This window comes from Rhyacophila brunnea, unplaced genomic scaffold, assembly GCF_057557595.1.
Source record: "Rhyacophila brunnea isolate RB1 unplaced genomic scaffold, BYU_Rbru_1.0 scaffold_6, whole genome shotgun sequence".
Lineage (NCBI taxonomy): Eukaryota > Metazoa > Arthropoda > Insecta > Trichoptera > Rhyacophilidae > Rhyacophila > Rhyacophila brunnea.
The window spans coordinates 7,469,017-7,489,597 of record NW_028233276.1 but is presented as its reverse complement, the minus strand read 5'-3'; the positions used below and the strand labels follow the sequence as shown (position 1 = coordinate 7,489,597).

The following is a 20,581-nucleotide window of genomic DNA, read 5'->3' as shown; positions in this document are numbered from 1 at the left end:
GTTAAGTAAATAGGTTTATAAATTTAATAGTGATAAATAAGCCAAAATACATACTCAGAATCCGTGAGACGTTCCCAATACATTGATTTAATGAAATCCTAAATTGCTTATTTGATAGCGAAAATGCACACCATTCAAGTAATTTAAGATATAAATTACTTTAACGCACTGTTTTTATTAAACTGTTATTCACATATTTTAAACGAATAAGTTGAAATTCTACAGAAATTAAATAATATACATGATAAAATTTCTTTGTGGTAATTATATATAGATAACCAATCATCAATTTACAATAAGTACTATAAAATAAAATATGGGTACCTCCAGTTTTTAGTGTATTGAATCGCAATAAATAACACTTCTCTGTCGTAATTGAAGTGATAAAACCTCTATTAATTAATTTAAACTACATAGGAACTGCTGATTTAATTCTATAACATAAACAAATACATACCTATGATAGAAACCAATGTATTTTTTTAAATAGAGGTTTTCTTCGACATCTTTGACAGTAATCAATTTTTGAATGTCAAAAAACCATTATTATTTTGTTACTGAGATTTGTTAAATAGCTACCAACCATAAAACGGAAATAGAAAAACAGTGCTTACAAAATGGGTAGATAAACAAAATATAGGGAAAAAAGCCACTTTCAATCGTAGTCCAATCTATTAGGTAGGTAACAAAAATAGTAAAGCTGTTATTATGAAAATAGGTAGGTACCTACCTAAGATGCATTAAAAATGTTTAATTCCAAAGAACAGCGATTCATTTTAAATCAATGTTTTAACGTTGTTAAATAGTTAGAAAGCATGAATCGTATTTTACGGAAGTTAACGATTAAAATAAATAAATTTATTGGGTTAACATTGTTTTGCGGACAAATAAAATTACTATCTCCAGTAGGTAGTTTATTAATTAATGAGGGCAATGGCGATATTATTATTTACGTACGTATTATAAGATATTCACATTTAAACATTTCGTTTTTATATTTATGAGGTTAATGTTTAATAAATTAACTCGGATATACCCAAGTCATCAAAATAATATTTAGATCGTTAATGAACTGTAACATTTTATTTAAAATAGGCATTGGCTTCTTGTAAATCACCACAAAGGAATCTCGCAAAATGATATCATAATATTATTTACAGTTACGAACACGTTTTGTAAGAAACACGTCCATCACATTGCGATCAAGTCAAGCAAACCACGAAACAAAATTATTCCATTCACATCACACCACAGCACAAAAGTACCTAGTTATGCACACGTCTTGAAGTCAATGACAAATTTACTTTCATTTATTCAAATCAAGAACACAAATTACAATTCAAGCGGTACAAACACACAAATAATAATTGAAATTCACAATATAAAGCGGCCATCCATGTAATTAAAGTCATCAACGTTTAAAAAAATACTTTTCAGCGAAATTATAAAAACTGTGTTCGATAGAATACGTATTCCAACTTTCGAATTTGGATTAATTCGTTCGCGGCCTTCGGCTCAGAGAACTGTCAAATTCTGAGAGACTTTCCGTAAGCAAATACAGGAAAGAAGTGGTTAGCGGTCTGTGATTGGTTCAATTAATTGGCGGGGACCGTGCGCATTGGTGGTTTGTGCACCCGTTCGACATTGGTTATGTGTGCACGTTCTTATTTTGAATTATTGTTATGTTGGTATTACAATTATTTTGTATTGTTTTCTTGATTAATAAAAAAAATATGATTAATAATTTACATTTACAAAGACAGCATAAAAGCATGCGTCATTGTGGTCTGGTGACAAAATAAAAATATCATTATTTAATGATGACGATATGACACAAAAATCATAACAAATTCAGTCTTGTAGGAATCCAATTGGATTCTCATTTGGAATTACGCAAACAACCAATGCCTACTCTAGCCATCTATGCATACGATCACGAAGCCTAGGAGCGGAATGCAGAAACATTTGTCATAACTAAAATTTCCTTAGCAGAAAACACTATGCAGAAACATTGTCCTTAATTAAGATCATTTCTATTGAAAATAATACCATATTAAAAAATTCTCGTTAGGTAAATTATTTTATAATTGTTAAACGATGACAAAAATATGACAACTGCATTTTATAAATGCAATAACTATAAATACATATTAATATTAAATTATAATACTCTCATGTTTCCGTTATAAATCATTATACGTGATTCCACAGGCACCGCAAGATATTTTTTTAACATGGTAACACTAGCGTTAAGCGTTATTCTTCACCTGGCATTTTATTTTGTATTTCTGCGGGTTGGCGTATAAAAGTAAAATAATATTCTACAAGTACATGCCAAAAGAATTAACACTATCAATATCCATATTGAGATACATTATTAAATGAATTTGAGTGTATGGACTGTGTTATAGACATGGGAATTTATTTTGACAGCAGCTGTCAGTGGTAAATGGTAATACAGAAGGGGGCGTGTTCATAACAAAAGTAGTCTAAGGTTAAGGATTCCTTAACTCTATACTCAGGATTGTCTATAGTTAAGTCAAGCTTTTCGGCGACTTATCCTTAGGAACGAAATCTTAGATTGTGCATTCCGCTCTAGGACAATACAGATGTAACAATTAATCGATTCCAATACGTCATATCAATCGTACCTAGCTAGTATTATCGAAAGCAAAATGTAGTAAGAAACACGTTAGTTTGGTAGTCTCCATTATAATATGAGTAGTTGGGCTATATTTTGTCAGTAGGTATAATATGTGATAATTTTCTCGTATTGTTCATGTTGTCAGATCACAATACTCCATGCAACTGTATTATTTGCAGATACAATATTATGATATCATCAATATCATTATAATTACCTAGAGATAGGTAGTTCATATAATCTGCCTACCATAAACTAATTATAATAATATTATGTACTATATATCTACCTACCATATTTACCTACATGTACATAGATACCTACTTATATGTTTGTATGTTTAAATTGCCTGCATGGCAATTATAAACAAACTACCTAGTTTTCATATTTCATCAATTACTAGATAATTAATAATTTAATTCGTTTTAATACCAACACTTTATGTAAAAGGAAACAAAACAATGTCTATAAAATTTTATGTTTTGCCCTCTAAAACATTAAACCGACAATATCTACAAAAGGAGAAAACAATAATTTTATTATGTTAGTTTCTAATAAAAATTAAACAAGACATAATGTTATAATTTATTGTGATTTATGGTAGAAAATTACAATAAAATATAGTAGGTACCCTTATTTACCGGTTGGCAACTTTCACTATAATTAAATTTCTAGCCTAGGTAGGTACTACTTAAACTGTTAAATCCTACAAAATAATAAAGCGTTCAAGATTATGTTCATTATCATTATATATATTTTTATAAATTAATTTAATATGTAAATTTTACATCATTTACATTGGCAATCGTCAGTTATATCTAGGTACGTAGGTACATTATTAGGTAATACAGAAAAAAATGTCAACAGTGACAATTTCCAATGACATCGTATTGAAGTGATAAAGAAAAAAAATTACATCTGTCACATTAATCTCGGACTATCTTTGAACGAATCCTTATTAGAACAAAATTTACGAAGTACCTAGGTAATTAGTAGTGAAATACGCATTATAATATTAAAACTTATCGTACACTAATGTGTTATTTGCACATTTGAATATTTTAACGGAATCGCATGAAAAGATAATGCATTAAAATATGTTTACATTGACATTGGAATTAATTTGTGACAGCTTGAAAGGAAGTTACCCACTAAAAAGTATGGAGTTGTGTAGAAAAGACGATTTTTAACATGACATTTATTTATTTAAAAAAGACACGTTGAGTAAGTATGTAACAAATTATTAATTCAGGGCGTTCACAACATGACATTTAGAATAAAAAGTACAAGTAATCAGTTAAAGAAAAAACAAGGTAGAGAAAAGAAACAAAGCAAAATATAGTTTTATACAAAAGAAATAAAGAAAAACAACAATCATTCAAAAAAAAAATACAAATTAAACAATAAAATAGAATTAAAAAAACAGAATATATAATGGATCGCTAAAAATATCTACATCTCTAGGGAGTGCATTGATCAGCCGCACAGCCCTCGCTATTGGCGCCTGGTGAGCCTGACATGAGGAAACAGCTTTCACCCAAAATAGGCCATGGCTGCGACCACATATGTAATTGACGGGTGCATCAAAATTAAAATTTTCTAGAATATCTGGTTTGGAAACTATACCACGTGAGAGCAGGGAAAAATGCTTTAAGAGCAGAAGTGACCCACGAGCTTCAAGAGAATGAAAGGCGAGCATGCCTTGAAGAAAGTTACTCGTTTGAAAAGCTGTCAAAAGGAAAATAATTACAAGCTTTAAAATAAAGATGACGAAGAATTTTTTTCTGAACATGCTCTAAAACAAGCTTATAGGAAACTTCATAAGGACTCCAGATAATGGACCCATACTCAAGAATACTCCGTACTAACAACACATAGAGTGTACGTAAAACAGTTGGATTCTTGAATGACTTGGCTTGTCTCATGACGAATCCTAGAAGCTTGCTCGCACGCAATGCCGTAGAAGTGATGTGTGAGCGAAATGATAAACGTGAGTCAAACAATATGCCAAGATCCTTAATTTCTGATTGACGCTTCAGCAATCTATTTGACATAATATATTATAGTTGAATATAATTGGAGATCTTGATTTCGAAAAGCTAATACACACACATTTTTTGTCAGTATTAAATTCGAGTTTATTTTTTTTCGACCAAATTTCAATTGAATTGAAATATCTCTCAATTGATATCTATGAAAGTGTCAATTTCTTTAAAACCATGTTCAAATAACCCCGATATTTATAAATCTAAGTCAACGTGTCAAGCAATCCAGTCAATTCGTACGTTCTCCAAAATCTCTTATGATAATAAAAATAATACTACATATTATGTAGAATGATTAAAATTTACTCTTCCTATCGAACAACTATGGTGTGTGGTAGAAAGCTTGTCGAGGTCTTTATTTAGCATAGGAATCATTGGCATAGGCTTTTAAGTTTAAGCAAGCATAATGCGTAACATTTCACTGATAGTCATACTATTACAAAACAGTTAGTAGGTATAATAATGTATTTTTTGTAAAGAAGTGAAAGGAGCTAAAAAATGCTCCATATTCTAAAGCCGGTGCCTGCTGTTCTAGATAGTTGAGACAAGGACGACATATTGAAAACGTACAGGTGGGATGGAGACAAGCGAAGTGGACAAGCATTATACAATCTTTTCAGACGATGACAACCTTTGCGACAAGTCAGTCTGACAACCATGACAATTTACTAGTGTTAAAACCTAAGTAATATTGATAAAATAATTTTATAGAAGTTCGTTATAATTTATTAGGTACTAACAACAAAATTTATGTAAGTAGTAGAAACAAATCGGAATAGTCTTTATAATCAGACGTGATCGAAACTCCTGGAGAAAAACTCGGTTAAGTTCCACAGTAGAATAATCTTCCCAAAGAGAAAGCAGAAGATCCTGCTATTAATAATAAAATTGTTGGTTTCTTTTTTTATATACTTAGCTCACTTTTATCCGTCAGTTTTACAAGAAGCAGCCATTCTGAAATACGTGAAATATTAAATATAGTAACCACAGAACAGATAATAAATAGAATACCAATAGGCTATATCCAATACGCCGCATGTTGAAGCAGGCTTTTGAATGTGTGAGAGTCCTACGAAAATGAAGCACGCATTATGCACGTGCAATAGTGTGCGTAATACACCAACATTAAATGAGCGTAAATGCATAAACCGAGAGCAGTTTTCAGTATTCGACGTTAAACGTATTCTAGACACGTGTGTAAGTTTAACCCGGATTCATCCTTACTCGAGTCGGTTACCTGCTACCGCCTTACCCGTTATGTATTTCAGTTCCCATTATTTCTGAGTTCCCTGATAGTAACATATTATGCTTGCGACAAATAAGGCTTCAGCCTGAACACTAAAAAATAACGAATTCATTTTTTTTCTTTTTCGCGACTTATCTTGCCCGACTTTAAACTCAAATTACTAGCCACTGTCGATTGATTTGCATAATCTAACAAATTAAGCACACATTGACATCGGTTTGAATAATTATGATTTTTTTTGACCATGTCCGTTCCTAATACGATCATATGGGCCTCCACAGAGAGGGGATATGTATTGACAGATTTGTTTTTACGAGAAATGTATGTTAGTCACTTGCCCAACCTATTAGGTCCATACTCTGAGTCAAACACAAATTGAAAAATATGTATATTTGCCAGACCCAGGATTCGAGGCTGGGACCCACGCCGTTATAGGCCGACATTTAAGCCACTCGGCCATCGTGGGTGTATGTAAACAACAAATACATATAAAATAAGAAGTAAGTCCCCTACAGACAGCGGCGCATTTAGAGACTTATAGACTAGACGCACTGATTGACGACATTAATATTTGATGACATTATAATTTAATATGTGTGTGACTGATTTGAACTGTTTCGAGCTAGGGGCGGCAAGTTATATGAAAGTATGGTGAAAAAGTATGGTGAGGCAGCTGGTAAACAATTTGCGGCAAAATTTGTTAACTAGTCGACTTCCCTCGCCGCCCCCCCCCCTCCCCATAAGCCCGGGCCCCCAGGATAGACCCCGTCACCCCCCCACCCCTTGTGGGGGCCATGATCTAAATACACATGCTCCATATCAACTGGGAAGACAACGCAAAATAAATAATCGAGAAAGATGGTACACGACCCCTGCTAATATATTATCAATTATCACATTCACACGTCACTACATAATATTATTTCCAACCAAGTCCTTGCTAAAATAAAATAATAATGAATTATTATTGAGACATTTCCGCCACGAAATGTAGATAATTTTACAGATATGCGGTCGGAACGGATTTGTTAAAAAATATAAGTAAACAACGTCCTTCGGTTAAAATAATGTTTACGTCGATTTCAAGTGATTAATAGGCAGCATACAAAAATCGCCGATACTTAATTTAAAAATCGAACACTTTTAATGTGTAATATAACTCGTTCGATTTTTAAATTGACCTCCAACGCATTATCTAGCATAAGTATTTAGGTATTTTGCTAAGGACATAAATGTCAAGAATTTTCAATAACGTATTGCGGAATTTTCTCGGAAATGGGTCGGGAATGAAACGACAGATTAAACGTATTATAGAAGTGAACATAGAATATAGAGCAAAGGAATTCAAGTCGACGCCTGAGCTATAGGTATAAATAATTAATATAGAGGTGGAGGGTTGAATCCTTAGACGATAGATAAATCGTTGAACCCGTGAGGGTGACTAAATTGCGCAAATTGTCTTCTAGGTTAAATACGCGATTGTAAATAAAATTATACAACATTGTTTTCAACATTCTGTAAATGATCCATTATTATAATTCCAAGATTTACAGAAGTACATAATAAATATAAGCATTTGTGTTCTAATCAATTAAGTACCTAGTAATAATTATTGATCTATCAAGAAAATTCATTTCATTTGTTTCAAAACGTTCTATATTTAAAATTTGTTTTTTTCATGTGTGGTTACTTCACAACCGAATTCTTACCAGTGGCGTGCGATCCACAGATGCTGGATATGAGTAGTATATTCCCCAGAAATAATCGATAAAGTACTAAATACGGTCTTAATAATATAATTATTATATATCTAGGTATATTTATTGTGTAATTGTACAATTTTTTGGCAAACTCGTCTTCCTAAAAGCTATATATTATTAATATTACGTAGTTTTTTAGGATATATCCAGGTAACTCAGGAATAATGGCAGCTGAAATACCTAACGGGTGTGGAGTAACAGGCAACCGATCTCGATTGTGGAAGAATATGGGATAAACTTAAACACGTCATTCTAAGCTTGCGACAACTTACTGCTCTCGGTTTACGCACTGACGCTCATTCAATATTGTTGTATTTGAAGGTTGCAACATACACTATTGCACGACTATAATGTGTGGTTCATTTTCGTAGGACACTCACACATTCAAATCTCTGCGACAAAATGTAGTGTATTAGGGTATAGCATATCGGAATTATAATTATTAATCTGTTCTGTGGATATATCAAAGCTATCAAGACTACACTACCACATACTAACTACGTCATCAGCCGAATATGTGGAAAATATTATGTATTTTTATCAACAGAATCACTACAAGTAAAAGTCACCGCACTCCAAGGATACTCACATATCATGCAACCAAGATACTTAATGATATTTTGTAACAAACTTTGGTCTCACACTCCTTTCTTCCAGTTACGCTACTAAAATTAAAGAAGTTTAACATCAACAAATATTTAACTGTAAAAGAAATACTTAATAATTACGAATAATAATTTTGTAATTATAGAATACCTTGTGTCGTTGTCGGAATTGTGCAGCAATTGGTACTTGAATCCTTTGCTCATTTCTTCACATTTGTTAGAACTAAGTGATCACTGTACACTGGTTATTAAATGCACACTTGACTACAACAAGTATCACAAATAATTATACAACATCACAATATCACGTATTAGGTATCAGTAAAAACTGTAAAACACAATAATATAGTAAATACAAACTGTATACAATCACTCCTATATTATACATACATAAGTAATCTCATTCCTAATGATAAATACATAATATTTATGTTTACGAAGAAAATAAACTATATGTAGGTATTATATTATATCTACAAAAAATTACGAATAACTCTTTAAAAATCGGTTGCATAAAAAATAGCAAACAACAAAACAAAATATAAGTGAGGATTCAATCCAGCGAAGATTATAAACTCCTGCGATGTTTCTTGATAGGGACTTTTTTACGAAAATTGGTTATCAATCACTACCTAGCTCTACATATCATTATATCGATGGTTTATATATTTTGAGCTGAATTCCAACACACATGGAAAAACAACATGTGAGGGATTCGAACTAGCTATTCACATAATTATGGGGCCTTTATACATGCATACATTTCGTGCTGACAAATTGAGCTTTCGCGACAGTAGGCAGTTAGAAGACGACAAACTTGTTTGAGATATGCGTACAATGTAGGTACAATGTTAAAATTTAGATGGCAGGAAGTGTTTACGTAGCTAACTCTACGTAAATCTACGCATGTGTAAAGCCGAACATATTACAGGCGAACATAATGTCACTACACCACCGTGGAGGCAATATAAACACAAGGCAGTCCATCATTTTTTCGAGCGGCACGACCATTCAATAAAATAATAGTATTTTAGAACCCACTGGAGGCGGCGGGGCGAGCGGATTGTTCAGTTGACGTCGCTAAAAGCTTGATTACGGGACCACTCGGGCCAATATCTTTTTTATTATTGGTCCTATCAATCTGAATTTGTGTTAATGAATTTTATGGGGTCGGGGTTGAGATAAAAATGTTATACAAATGCCATCGATCTACTTTTCTGGATAACAGAAGGCAATCATTTCATTATTTCGATAATGGGCAATGCAGGAGCGTTTGATTTATATGTATGTACCTCTACTTGAGTCATGTCTCGTAAACCCCCCGCAAAATTCACACCTCGCCGTGCCACCTTCTGTGGGGTTTCTCAATAATATTTATAATTTATCTATCTTAAATAATATATCCATTATAACGACGGCAAGCGCACAACATCGTAAAACTGTTTCATATTGAAATGAAATCTAGGCAAAGCATTCCGACAAAAATGTATACCTACTTATTCACCAGCCTTCAAGATTTTAATATAGTAATATTTATGCTAAATTAAGCTAATTGCTAAGTGAGATAAGATTCTAATTATATTTAAACATTATAAGTATATTTTGATATTACAGATATTCTACAATATTATTTAAAGTGTCATGTAATTAATTAATATCCATCACTGATAAAAAGTACGGTATGTAACCATGACAACAATATATAAGTATGTGGTTTCCGAAGTAAAATAATAAGTAAGAAGACGAACAAGTTTTAAATATTATAAGCGTATTTTGATATTACAGGTATTCTACAATAATAGTATTTATTATGTCATGTAATTAATATCAACAGTGACAAAAATACGGTATGTAACCATGAAAACAATATAAATAAATATGAGGTTTCCTAAGTAAAATAATAAGTAAGAAGACGAACAAGTTTTAATTATTTCTTACATAGAGTGAATCAGATTTCTATTAGATTAATTATCATCGTTTTCATAACGATTTTAGTGTCCTTGAATTGGTAAGTATATTATTGAGAAAATAATATTCTGTTTGTTGGCAGTATTGTTAGTATTAAAAAAATGGAGGCAATTAACGACGTATTGCTTTAGTTTCTTCTCTATCTGCGATTAAATGAGATTGTTCATCTAGCTCTGGATCTCGACGCGCTACAAATTAATCCAAAAGGCGAAATGACTTGCAACTATTTAGCCACAGTACCCAATTTTTTTTTCAATTTCACTTTCATATATTTAGGCTCGATTTTCATAGGTTTTCTTCGTCATATTTTTAAATAAGTATATTATGTACCGTATTTAATAATAATGTATTGTCAATTTATGGTAAAACAAATTGTGATACTTAATTATTGTAATTAATATTTTATTAGAAGTCATTTTTTCCTTTTATATACCTACACGGCGTAACCAAGTAGACAGCATTTATTTAATATCAGTGTATAGAACAAATAATATAAAATAAGTTTTATTCAAATGTCACTACTTAAATTAAACTTTAAATAAAGCAGGGAACTGAAATACTTGACGGGTAAGGAGAAGCAGGCAACCGATCTCGAGTAAGGAAGAATACGGGATAAATTTAAACACGTGTCAAGAATACGTTATACGTCGAATACTGACAACTGCTCTTGGTTTATTGCTCATTGACGGTCATTTAATATTGGTGTATTACACGCACGTCTATAATGCGTGGTTCATTTTCGTATGACACTCAACATTTAAAACACTGCGTCAAAATTTACTGTATTGGTATATATATATATAGCCTATCGGAATTCTATTTTTATTAATCTGTTCTGTGAAATAAAGCAATTTTTTACATAAAAAAATATATATTGAAAATACCGTGATCTAATTATTGACGACTAGGTACATATCTATGTAATATGTGAATACAATTTAATAAACAAAGCATTTTGTTTAGATACAACAAAGCACTTTAGCCTCGGTTTGTTACAAAACAAAAATGCCTACGGATATAACATCAGTTAGAGTCAGTAGTTAGTTAAACATTCGGACAATATCTAGTTAGAAGTAGGATGTTTTTTATTGAATGGTACCTAATACTAATATTATGTGTACATGCACTGAATATTTTTTCTGTGTACCTGTATAGTGTATAGCTATTATAGAAAGCACACACATGAAAGTTACGAAATAGTACGAGTGTATTATTTTTATTTATTAAAATTTGATGTAAAGTGAATGTTACACAGGCCATTGCATGCAATATGCAATACACCTAGCTGAGTAAATTGAGGCGAAAGAAAATATCTACCATAAATCAATTAGGTATCACATATCTAATAAATGTAATTTGTACGCGAAATAACTCAATATCTGATATACAATAACGGTATGTACCTGGTACCTATCAGTAGCGAAGAGTGGTAGGCTGTTAAGATCCGCCATAAATAGTGCACATTAAACTTTGTTAGTGATACGTATTTGCTATTATTTAACTAAGACTACAATTTCCAGTTAGTGTTGGTTAGTTTTTAAAAGTCAATTGAGCCCTGCCTAAACCAAACCATCACTTAGGGCGATACAACAAAATTGCGCACACTTTTTCATTCATACTAAATTGTTTTCGTTGGATTAAGAATACAATATTAAACATATTATTTTTGGTTCATTTTCATGCCTAAACCAAACTATAATAGATACAAAATATGATTCTATCCATAAAATATTCAAAGTTATGTATGAATTGCATAATTTTAGATATTTTATAGATAGATGAGTATTTTTTGACTATTATCTATCATGGCATGGTTTTCGTAGGATTTAATCGAATTTTAAAAACTAACCAACACCATCTGTAAATAATTGTGGTCTTATTTCAATGAAAACATATGCGAATAACTGACAAAGTTTAGTGTTCACTATTCAAGTGCGGATCTTAACAGTCTACCTCCACCCTTCGCCACTGCCTGGTATAAATGGGATACGTTGGGGAAATAATTAATAAAGAATGATTCATAATGTTATGTTATGAAGTAATGAAAAAAACTGAAGGAAACTAAAGACCAATTTGCGGTTTTTGGTATAAAACGATAACATTGAATTGGTGATTAGGTAGTGACGTATTAAAGTATTCGACTATTAAAGCGAATTTAATATTATGTTTTCATAACAGAAACAAACAATACGTAATAAATGTAAATTTAATCAAGCACTAACCCACGTGTGCCAATAGTTATTGTTTATTGTGCTAAACTTTGTTAAACGTTTAAAAGCCAGTTAAATTTCCCATTTATACACAAACAATATCTGATGTTTTAATCAAATAAAAATAAATCGGTGTGTGTACTTATGTAGGCGCGTTAGAAGTTATACTTCTTTTCTTTATCGTAACAAAACAAAAACAAAACTTATGAAACCCTAGATTCTTCGACTAGCTCTTAATTATCTTGTTAAATTACACACTCAAGAAAAAGGGCCCCTTATTGGAGCGCCGTTGGTTTATATCTATACACTTTAACGTAAATTACTAAATTATATAATTATTTCTCGTCGTTTTTATTTTTAAAGTAACAATTGTCACTCTGGCGTTTAATCATTTACGTAAGGAATTGCAAATAGCCGACAATAATAAATTCGTTGCCTTGACAATGGAACAATTCTATCAAACTTGCGTTTGTATACAGCTGATTGATTCGCAGCTAACTTCATACTGTCGCGCACTTTCGTAACGGTGTGCGCGCGCAGCTCTCAATTTCACTCTCTACCAAATGCCCCAAAAGAAGTATAACTTCAAAAATATCTGATGTTTTGATAAAATAATAAGATTCTTATTAAAAGTTAAAAATTTCAAAAAGGCATTAAGATACATTTATTAGTGGCGACATTTGAATGTTGAACGGAATCAGAAAATTAGAGAAACCATGTAACACCGGATATATTTTATATAGTGTTTTTGACTTCCTTTATAGGCCATATCTACCTAAATTCGGTCAAAATACAACTATCTAAAGAGGGAGGTCATCTTTGGAGATAAAAATTATTCTCATTTTTACTTATATATTTAAAAGCTATATTTTTTGTAATGCTATTCACACAATTCGCTATCTAAGCGGCTGCCCGGAACAGTGCACAAGTAGGTATCTTTTTTATTACGTATTTTAAGTCACGGGCTATGGCGATGAACATCATTCGTCAGCCATCCGACTTCTTGGACTTTACCCCGCGTAATTTGCTTGGTGCAAAAAAGTGCAAAAGGTGATGGATGAGAAACTGATTTTTACCACGAATGCCAGGAGATAATTGTAATGTCACTTTACAGCGAACGGTTCGCAATAACTTTCTGCAGTCAAACGGCAAAACCAGCCCTCCAAAAGTTCTCTCTTCGAAAATTGTCAGTCACACATTTTCTATTAAGAGCATACTTCAGTGAAACGGCAAATAATTTTCAGCAATAGGTTGGACGTAATTTCGCAAGCGTTGCCAATCGGAGAGCGATAGTTGACCTGTGAGCACGTCAATTTGTTTTGTGATGGCGTCGGAGGAATTAATTCTTAAATCATGTAAAGATGGCTAAAAACGTCACGTATTTAGTCGAAAAACAAAACATGTCAATGAATATATATATTATATTATTTAGAAGAACACTAACTGAGAGAGTATATCACAACCAATAGAAAAAACTTCTTTTGAAAAAAGTAAGCCAACCGGTCGGGAATCGAACCCGGCATCTCCAACGGGTAAACGCCCCAAACTAGTCGCATTCAGCCATTATGCTACGGAAGACATACTAATGACGACAAATATTTAAGCTATTGGCTATTAAATACCTACCACTCAGCGCTCTTCGAAATCATGTTACTTCGGCAATCGATTTATATTCTTAAATCTTGTGAATTATTCGTTTGAATAAAAGAAATAGTTAATTAAAAAAAGAATATATATATTATTACTATTACTTAAGTAACAATAAACATAACATTAAATGGACGCATGTTGAATTTTTATGACAAATTATGTTTTGTTCGTCACGCGTCGTTTGCACAATCTGCGCGTCGCGTTGTCACGATCGTTTTAGTTTTAGACCATGTCTCAGCTGAAGTGTAGCTTTAAAACAGAGGTGGGAGAACTTTTTTAACTCTCTCAGATTACTAAAAAAGTATTTGAATTAAACAATATATTCACCCCCCCCCTCATACTTCAATCTAAACAAAAACAAGTTAATTATACTGTAAATCAGTTTTATCTGTATTTTTGGGCCTCCACGTACCCCAACTATTTGACTTTTCCCATTTGGGATAATTTATCCTTACTCTCCGACCCTGGCATTGGTGTAATACCTATTAATATTACAGTTTTTGTCAGTGCGTGCCAATTAGAATGACAGAAATTATAAATGTTTAGCAATATTTCAATGTTACTATTAACAACCGGTTCTTGGTGTGTTTGGACAATCCCAACAGGTTTGTACAAAGTGTTGCAAAGGGTTTGACCGATACTGACGCAGTAGAATAGGTAGGTACCTATCTTAAGTAGGTTTTAGTAAACACAGATTTGAATCATACCTACGTAGTTTATTAGGTGCATATTGTTAAATGTATTCAACATTCGAATGTAGAATATTAAAATACCTAATCTACACAATACACTTTGCATTAAAAAGTACGCCACTTTGAATTCAGCAAGTATATAAAAAAATCCATATAAAATTACAAGATAAAAAGAACTTATTATATACAAAGTTTTTAAATTTTCTGTTGAATCATATAAACTTGACTCAACTAGCTTAAACGATCAAATAAATTTGTACTTGATAGAAATAATACTGAAATGTCATTTTTACATGTCATATTGATTTCCATAGTAACGGACGTAAGTATATATTAATAATTTAGTTGCTAGGAACCCAGACCTCTAGCAATCAATAATGGTGTCGAAATAACTTTTTATACAAAACAGAATTAACTGAAAATGAATTCAATTCTACTTAGAGATGGCTAAAAGTAATAAAAAAATGCATTGGCATCGTGTTCTGATATATTCTAAAAGTTTCAAATGTCTAGCTAGTCGGGAAGTTAGTTAAAAATCGATTGCAAGATTTGTACCGGACAAAGAACCACCGGACAAATAAGAATACGAGTTAAGAAAAACGTTGTAAAATACCAGTTTAGTCCGATAATTTTAATTCAGCCATAAATTACAAAAATTCCATATAATTAACAAATAAACTCAATACATACCAATAGATTCGTCAATAATAAAATTGAGTCAAGGACCGAACCCATTCAATTGATTTTTTAAGCCATATGGTAGGTATGTGTGAAATATACTAATTGATTTATTTTTAAATTAACAGAAAAGGTCAAATAAAAAATACAACTGGGATACGGGGAATGCTGTGATTACAAAACCAGCCGAGATAAATGTTGTCAGTCTCGAGGTAAAACTACAAAATATATCGTCGTCATACAAGGAAAAGTGTCCAACTGCATTTTTCGTGAAAATACACTAAATGACTATCTGACATCTTACTAACGTTGCGGTTGTCTGGAAAACATATTATGTTATCGCCCACGATATCCGAGCGGTTATACCTACTGCGAGATGTATTAGAAAATTAGGACAACAACCTAACCCGAGTTTGTCAAAATGCGTTAAGACCACCGCCATCTTTAGATTAATAAAGCCTGAGCATAACTTTTTGCACAAGCAACGAGTGGTCCACTGCCATACTATTTATTGATAACGTACTTGCAAGCAGAGTTTGGTATTCTATAATGACTGAAGAGTATAAATAAGTTATATATATATCACATTGACAAACGTCCTAGTGTATTATGATATTATTATACACAGAAGAAGTTTACTTACTTTGATCGTCACTTATAATTATTAATAACACATAACCACTAAATCAGATGAACTCCAAGGTCTCCAAGATACGTTAAAATAATCTGAAAGAAATCTGAAACTAAGAATACTCCGACAAGTGAACACGACAGACGCGTCAGTATGAGCACTCTATAGACAATTACAGGTCATTCATAGTCAACGGGAGGGGCGAAAAGTAGGACCAGTCGTGTAATGTATAAGCTTGCTTCTTCAGTGGGCAATGGTTAAGACACATTTTTTTTTACCTGGAAAATTTGACCGAGTTACAATTTTACAGGGAACATTAATTTGACGTATCAATTATTGTTGTCTTACAATAAAGTTACAAAATTCGTTTATAAAATGAATCATATAAATGTAGATCAATTGGGGAATTTAAATATATTTGTTTATTAAATTACTTTGTATTTGATTTTTCTAGAATCAGAATGCTTCTTTTCTTTGTTGCATTATTATTATTTAATAATTACAGTTGAATGTTTTATATTATCTCGAATATGTGTACGATTAAAAACAAAGGAAATTTTTGTTTTATTTCTTATGATGGTGTTAACTAAGACTACATAATTAACTACATTTGTAGTACAAGTAAAATTGACCAAGGGACTATTTATTTTTTTTCTCAGAAAGTAAATAAATTTCTGAAGTTCTGAAAATGAAAATTCAATTATCTTAATCAAGTCTATTATATATATAAAAATGTTATTATGTAAAATTATACATGGAAATGGAAACGTACCTTGCTAAACACAAACATGGCTCTACTGTAAAATTTGTTTTTGCAGTTGTTTACTTTTAGTTGTATGATATTATTGCTTCCAAACATAAGAACATCAAAACTAATTGTACTGTAACACGTGACAATCATTTGGTACGGTTTATAATTTAATATATAGAAATATACATTTATATTAACAACATAATATTATTTACAGATAAATTATAAAGTTATTGATTAATTTAATAAAATGCAATTTTTTAGTACAAACTTATTCCACTTTTAATATTTAATAAATCTGGACCGAGGCGGACGAAACCGGTCCAGATTTATTAAATAATAAAAGAAATTACTAAATTATGGTCAGATAAAATCTGTTTGTTTTTTTCTAATAGGAAAGTTTCAGATATTATTCAAGTGTATAATTTAGATGTAGACTAATCTAATTGTAAATAAATTCAAAAGATCGTATTAATATTAAATTTGTTAATAATTGAAATATTTAGTCGGAATTAGCGATCGCAAGAAAATTCTAGATTACAATATCAACTATGATTAAATTTGTCTTCTTTAGGTTGGATTATATTATACCATCGCAATACGAGATAAAATAATTTAAAGAGCATTTTTTAAGTGTTGATACATTATTGATTCATTGGTACATATTATTTAAAGCAAATGGAGGAACCAATAGACACACCTATTATTGAGAAACGTTTTGTTGATACTATAGTTGGTAAGGTCAAAAATGTATTGATACCTACTTAGATATTTTTATTCAGATATTATGATACCAGTGCATATATTCTATACACAAGGCTGCTATCGGCGGCTATCGAGGGCAGTTTTTCATATTTATGTATTGGGGCGGTTAATTGTTACAATAAGTTAACCGTCTGAACTGTCAAAAAGTGCTACGTTTTAACAGCATCTCTTTTGGCTCTGTTAACTTTTAGAACGAGATATACAGTTTTGACAGTTTAGACGGCTAACTTATTGTAACAATTATAATACCTAAATACATACATATGATAAACTACCCTCGAGAGCCGCCGATAGCAGCCCTGTGTATAGAATAGATGCGCATTATCGATTTTTTTGTCAAAATCGAATAGAGAAATATTCTGATTTGTGATTACTAATTACGATTAGCATGTATTCCGGTATTCATATTCGAATATTTGCAATATATTCAGCATGATTTTACTCCATTTTTCAAATGTCATTTTTATATATTTGTGTAGTTGGTAAATAATAATATATCAATAGATAAAATAATACACAGTGTCGAAGTTAATAGTTTGTCAGTTGTTTTGAGTCGATATCTCAAAAACATTAATCGACTTCCGCAGTGTGATCACTGATCAGTGTCACGAACTATTTTTTAATGCATAACGAAATAATTAATGTGGACCGTAAAATGAGGTGAGATTAGACCAAAACTATTGAACCAAATTAATGTTTTATGCAACAAATTTTGTTAAATAGCGATCCCGCATGACAACATAAAATATGTATTATTGTTTTTAAAAAATACTGCATTTTTGTAATATTCTTAAACGTCGGCCTATAGCGTCGTGGGTCCCATGTTCGAATCCTGAGTCTGGCAAGTACACATATTGTTTTCCGATTTGTGTATGAGTCAGAAAATTGACCTAATAGGTTGAGCATGTGGCTGACATCCATTTCTCACAAAATACAATCTGTACGAACCTCCACTCTGTGGAGGCCCATATATGATCTTATTAGGATCGGACATGGTCAAAAAAATATTCCGGTATAGATACTTTTTCTTTCCATATTATGATACACTGATAGAACTTTAACTGGAATCGAATGAATTATTTGTCATTATTTGCACAAATTAATTAACATGATACATACTTCGCCATTTTTCAAGAATCGCTATCTACATATTATTACTTACCTAACTACCAAAAAATATATATATTATTTTCATAATCGAAATTCTAACTTATGCATATCTTATCAGTCTTATCAGTTATCACTTATCGGTTATCAAATCTAATCAAACATCAGTACATAATATACATTTATTCGTTTTATTTAAGTGGTTAGATTGCACTTCATAAACACGTAAATAAAAAAAATATTTGAACGGTATTTGGTTTCGTGTTTGCTTTTAGTACCAGTATCTAGACATTTTATATACATATTCTCATGTAGGCATGGTCGAATAAAATATGACAATCGCTCGATTTTTCCTGTTTACTCACCGAAACATAAAAATTCCCTACGTTGCTAAGAAAACCCGTGATATTTATCGTAACTTACGTCTAAAAAATAATAACATAAAAATGTTATTAATCAATATAATATGTCAACCAATATACAAGCAAAAAAATCAAAAAATTGATTGTATTATTTAGTTGGTATAACGACATTATAAATATATTGACGAATAGCCATACAATTTGTCAAAAAAATAACATTAAGAACACGAATAAATTTACAATTCAAATTGAGAACACTATCAAAACCATCAAAAACCGATTTGGATTCAAACTAGATAGGACGTAACAGTATATTCGGTATCCACGTAAACATCGATTATTAATCACGTAAACATTTATAAGTACACATGAGTTTGACACAAGGTAGACTAATGGTGTAATTACGAAGTACTTAAGACGTTTTTGTTGACCGAATAAAAATTAAACCACAAAACACAGAGTTCATTTCACTTTTCAAATCATTCCGACAGACGCCATTTTTATTACGTTTAGTTTTCACTCTGACATTCGAATTTCGAACGCAAGCGAAGAAAGTTTTTATCGAAAGTGCATGAGATTTGTTATGGTCGGCACAGATACGTCATTTGTAAGACAATTTTACACACCGACCGAGCACAGCGAACGTCGAATATGTACTGCTAAATAAAATTATGTGCCGAGTAGGTAAGTATACCTACTAAGTGATATGATAGATTAATTTATTTTAAGCAGTTTCCAAAGTGTGAGCGTTTTTCCGCGCGTGTTTTTTGAAAATATCAATGATCCCAATCAACCAATACGCTAATGCACGGTCACATGCGATATTTTTGAAAGGTTGAATGTAAAAAAATCACTCTTTGAAATGAGTGAAACTTGACGAAATAAATGCAAAAAAGTGCGTGCTGGGCATGCACTGTAGAAGTTAAACTTCTTTAAAGTATGTAATGACAACTTTACCAAATGGTTTTCTTGGTTTTGATAAAAAAAAATACCTAGGCACTTAAAACCAAAACCATACGCATAAATTTATTAACATATCTCTATATTTAATATTTCCCACGGTGGCCGAGCGGGTAACGCATCAGCTTATAATGTCGTGGGTCCCGGGTTCGAATCATGGGTCTGGCAAATGTATATGTTGTTTTTCAATTTGTGGTTGGAGTCGGTGTATGTACCTAGTTGACCAAGTGGCTAACATCTATTTCTCGTTAAAACAATTTCTGTTAATACCTACAACCGCCACTATGTGGAGGCTCATATTATGATCTTCTTAGGTTAAGCATGGTTAAAAAATACTGCGTAGGTACGTAGTATACGTTTTATAACTTTGCAATTTTTACTACATTAATATGCCTCTTTGCTTGATTACCTCGTATAAAATTAGATCAAATGATATTCACTTGTATGAATATATTATGCCGTGTCCACATTGGCAACAAGTTACTGGCAACCTCATTAAATTTCACG

General features: G+C 31.6%; 1 protein-coding gene across 7 annotated transcripts in view; it reads right to left on the bottom strand.

The window, feature by feature from the left end:
- The window catches only part of ATP7 (copper-transporting ATPase 1), an 89,804-nt gene that overhangs the window by 37,636 nt on the left and 31,587 nt on the right, over nt 1-20,581 (bottom strand). The window contains exons 1-2 of one of the 7 annotated variants that reach the window (XM_085956868.1): nt 19,355-19,772; nt 8,452-8,628 (exon numbers count right to left, since the gene is read on the bottom strand). The exons of 1 other annotated variant lie outside the window; for it this stretch is intronic. In XM_085956868.1, coding sequence (XP_085812994.1) covers nt 8,452-8,504 — 53 coding nt within the window. In that variant the 5' untranslated portion in view covers nt 8,505-8,628; nt 19,355-19,772. Of the gene's footprint in view, nt 1-54; nt 220-1,265; nt 1,541-8,451; nt 8,629-19,354; nt 19,773-20,581 lie in introns of those variants that run through there. 5 more of the 7 variants (XM_085956869.1, XM_085956867.1, XM_085956870.1 and 2 more) reach the window with 5 other exon arrangements.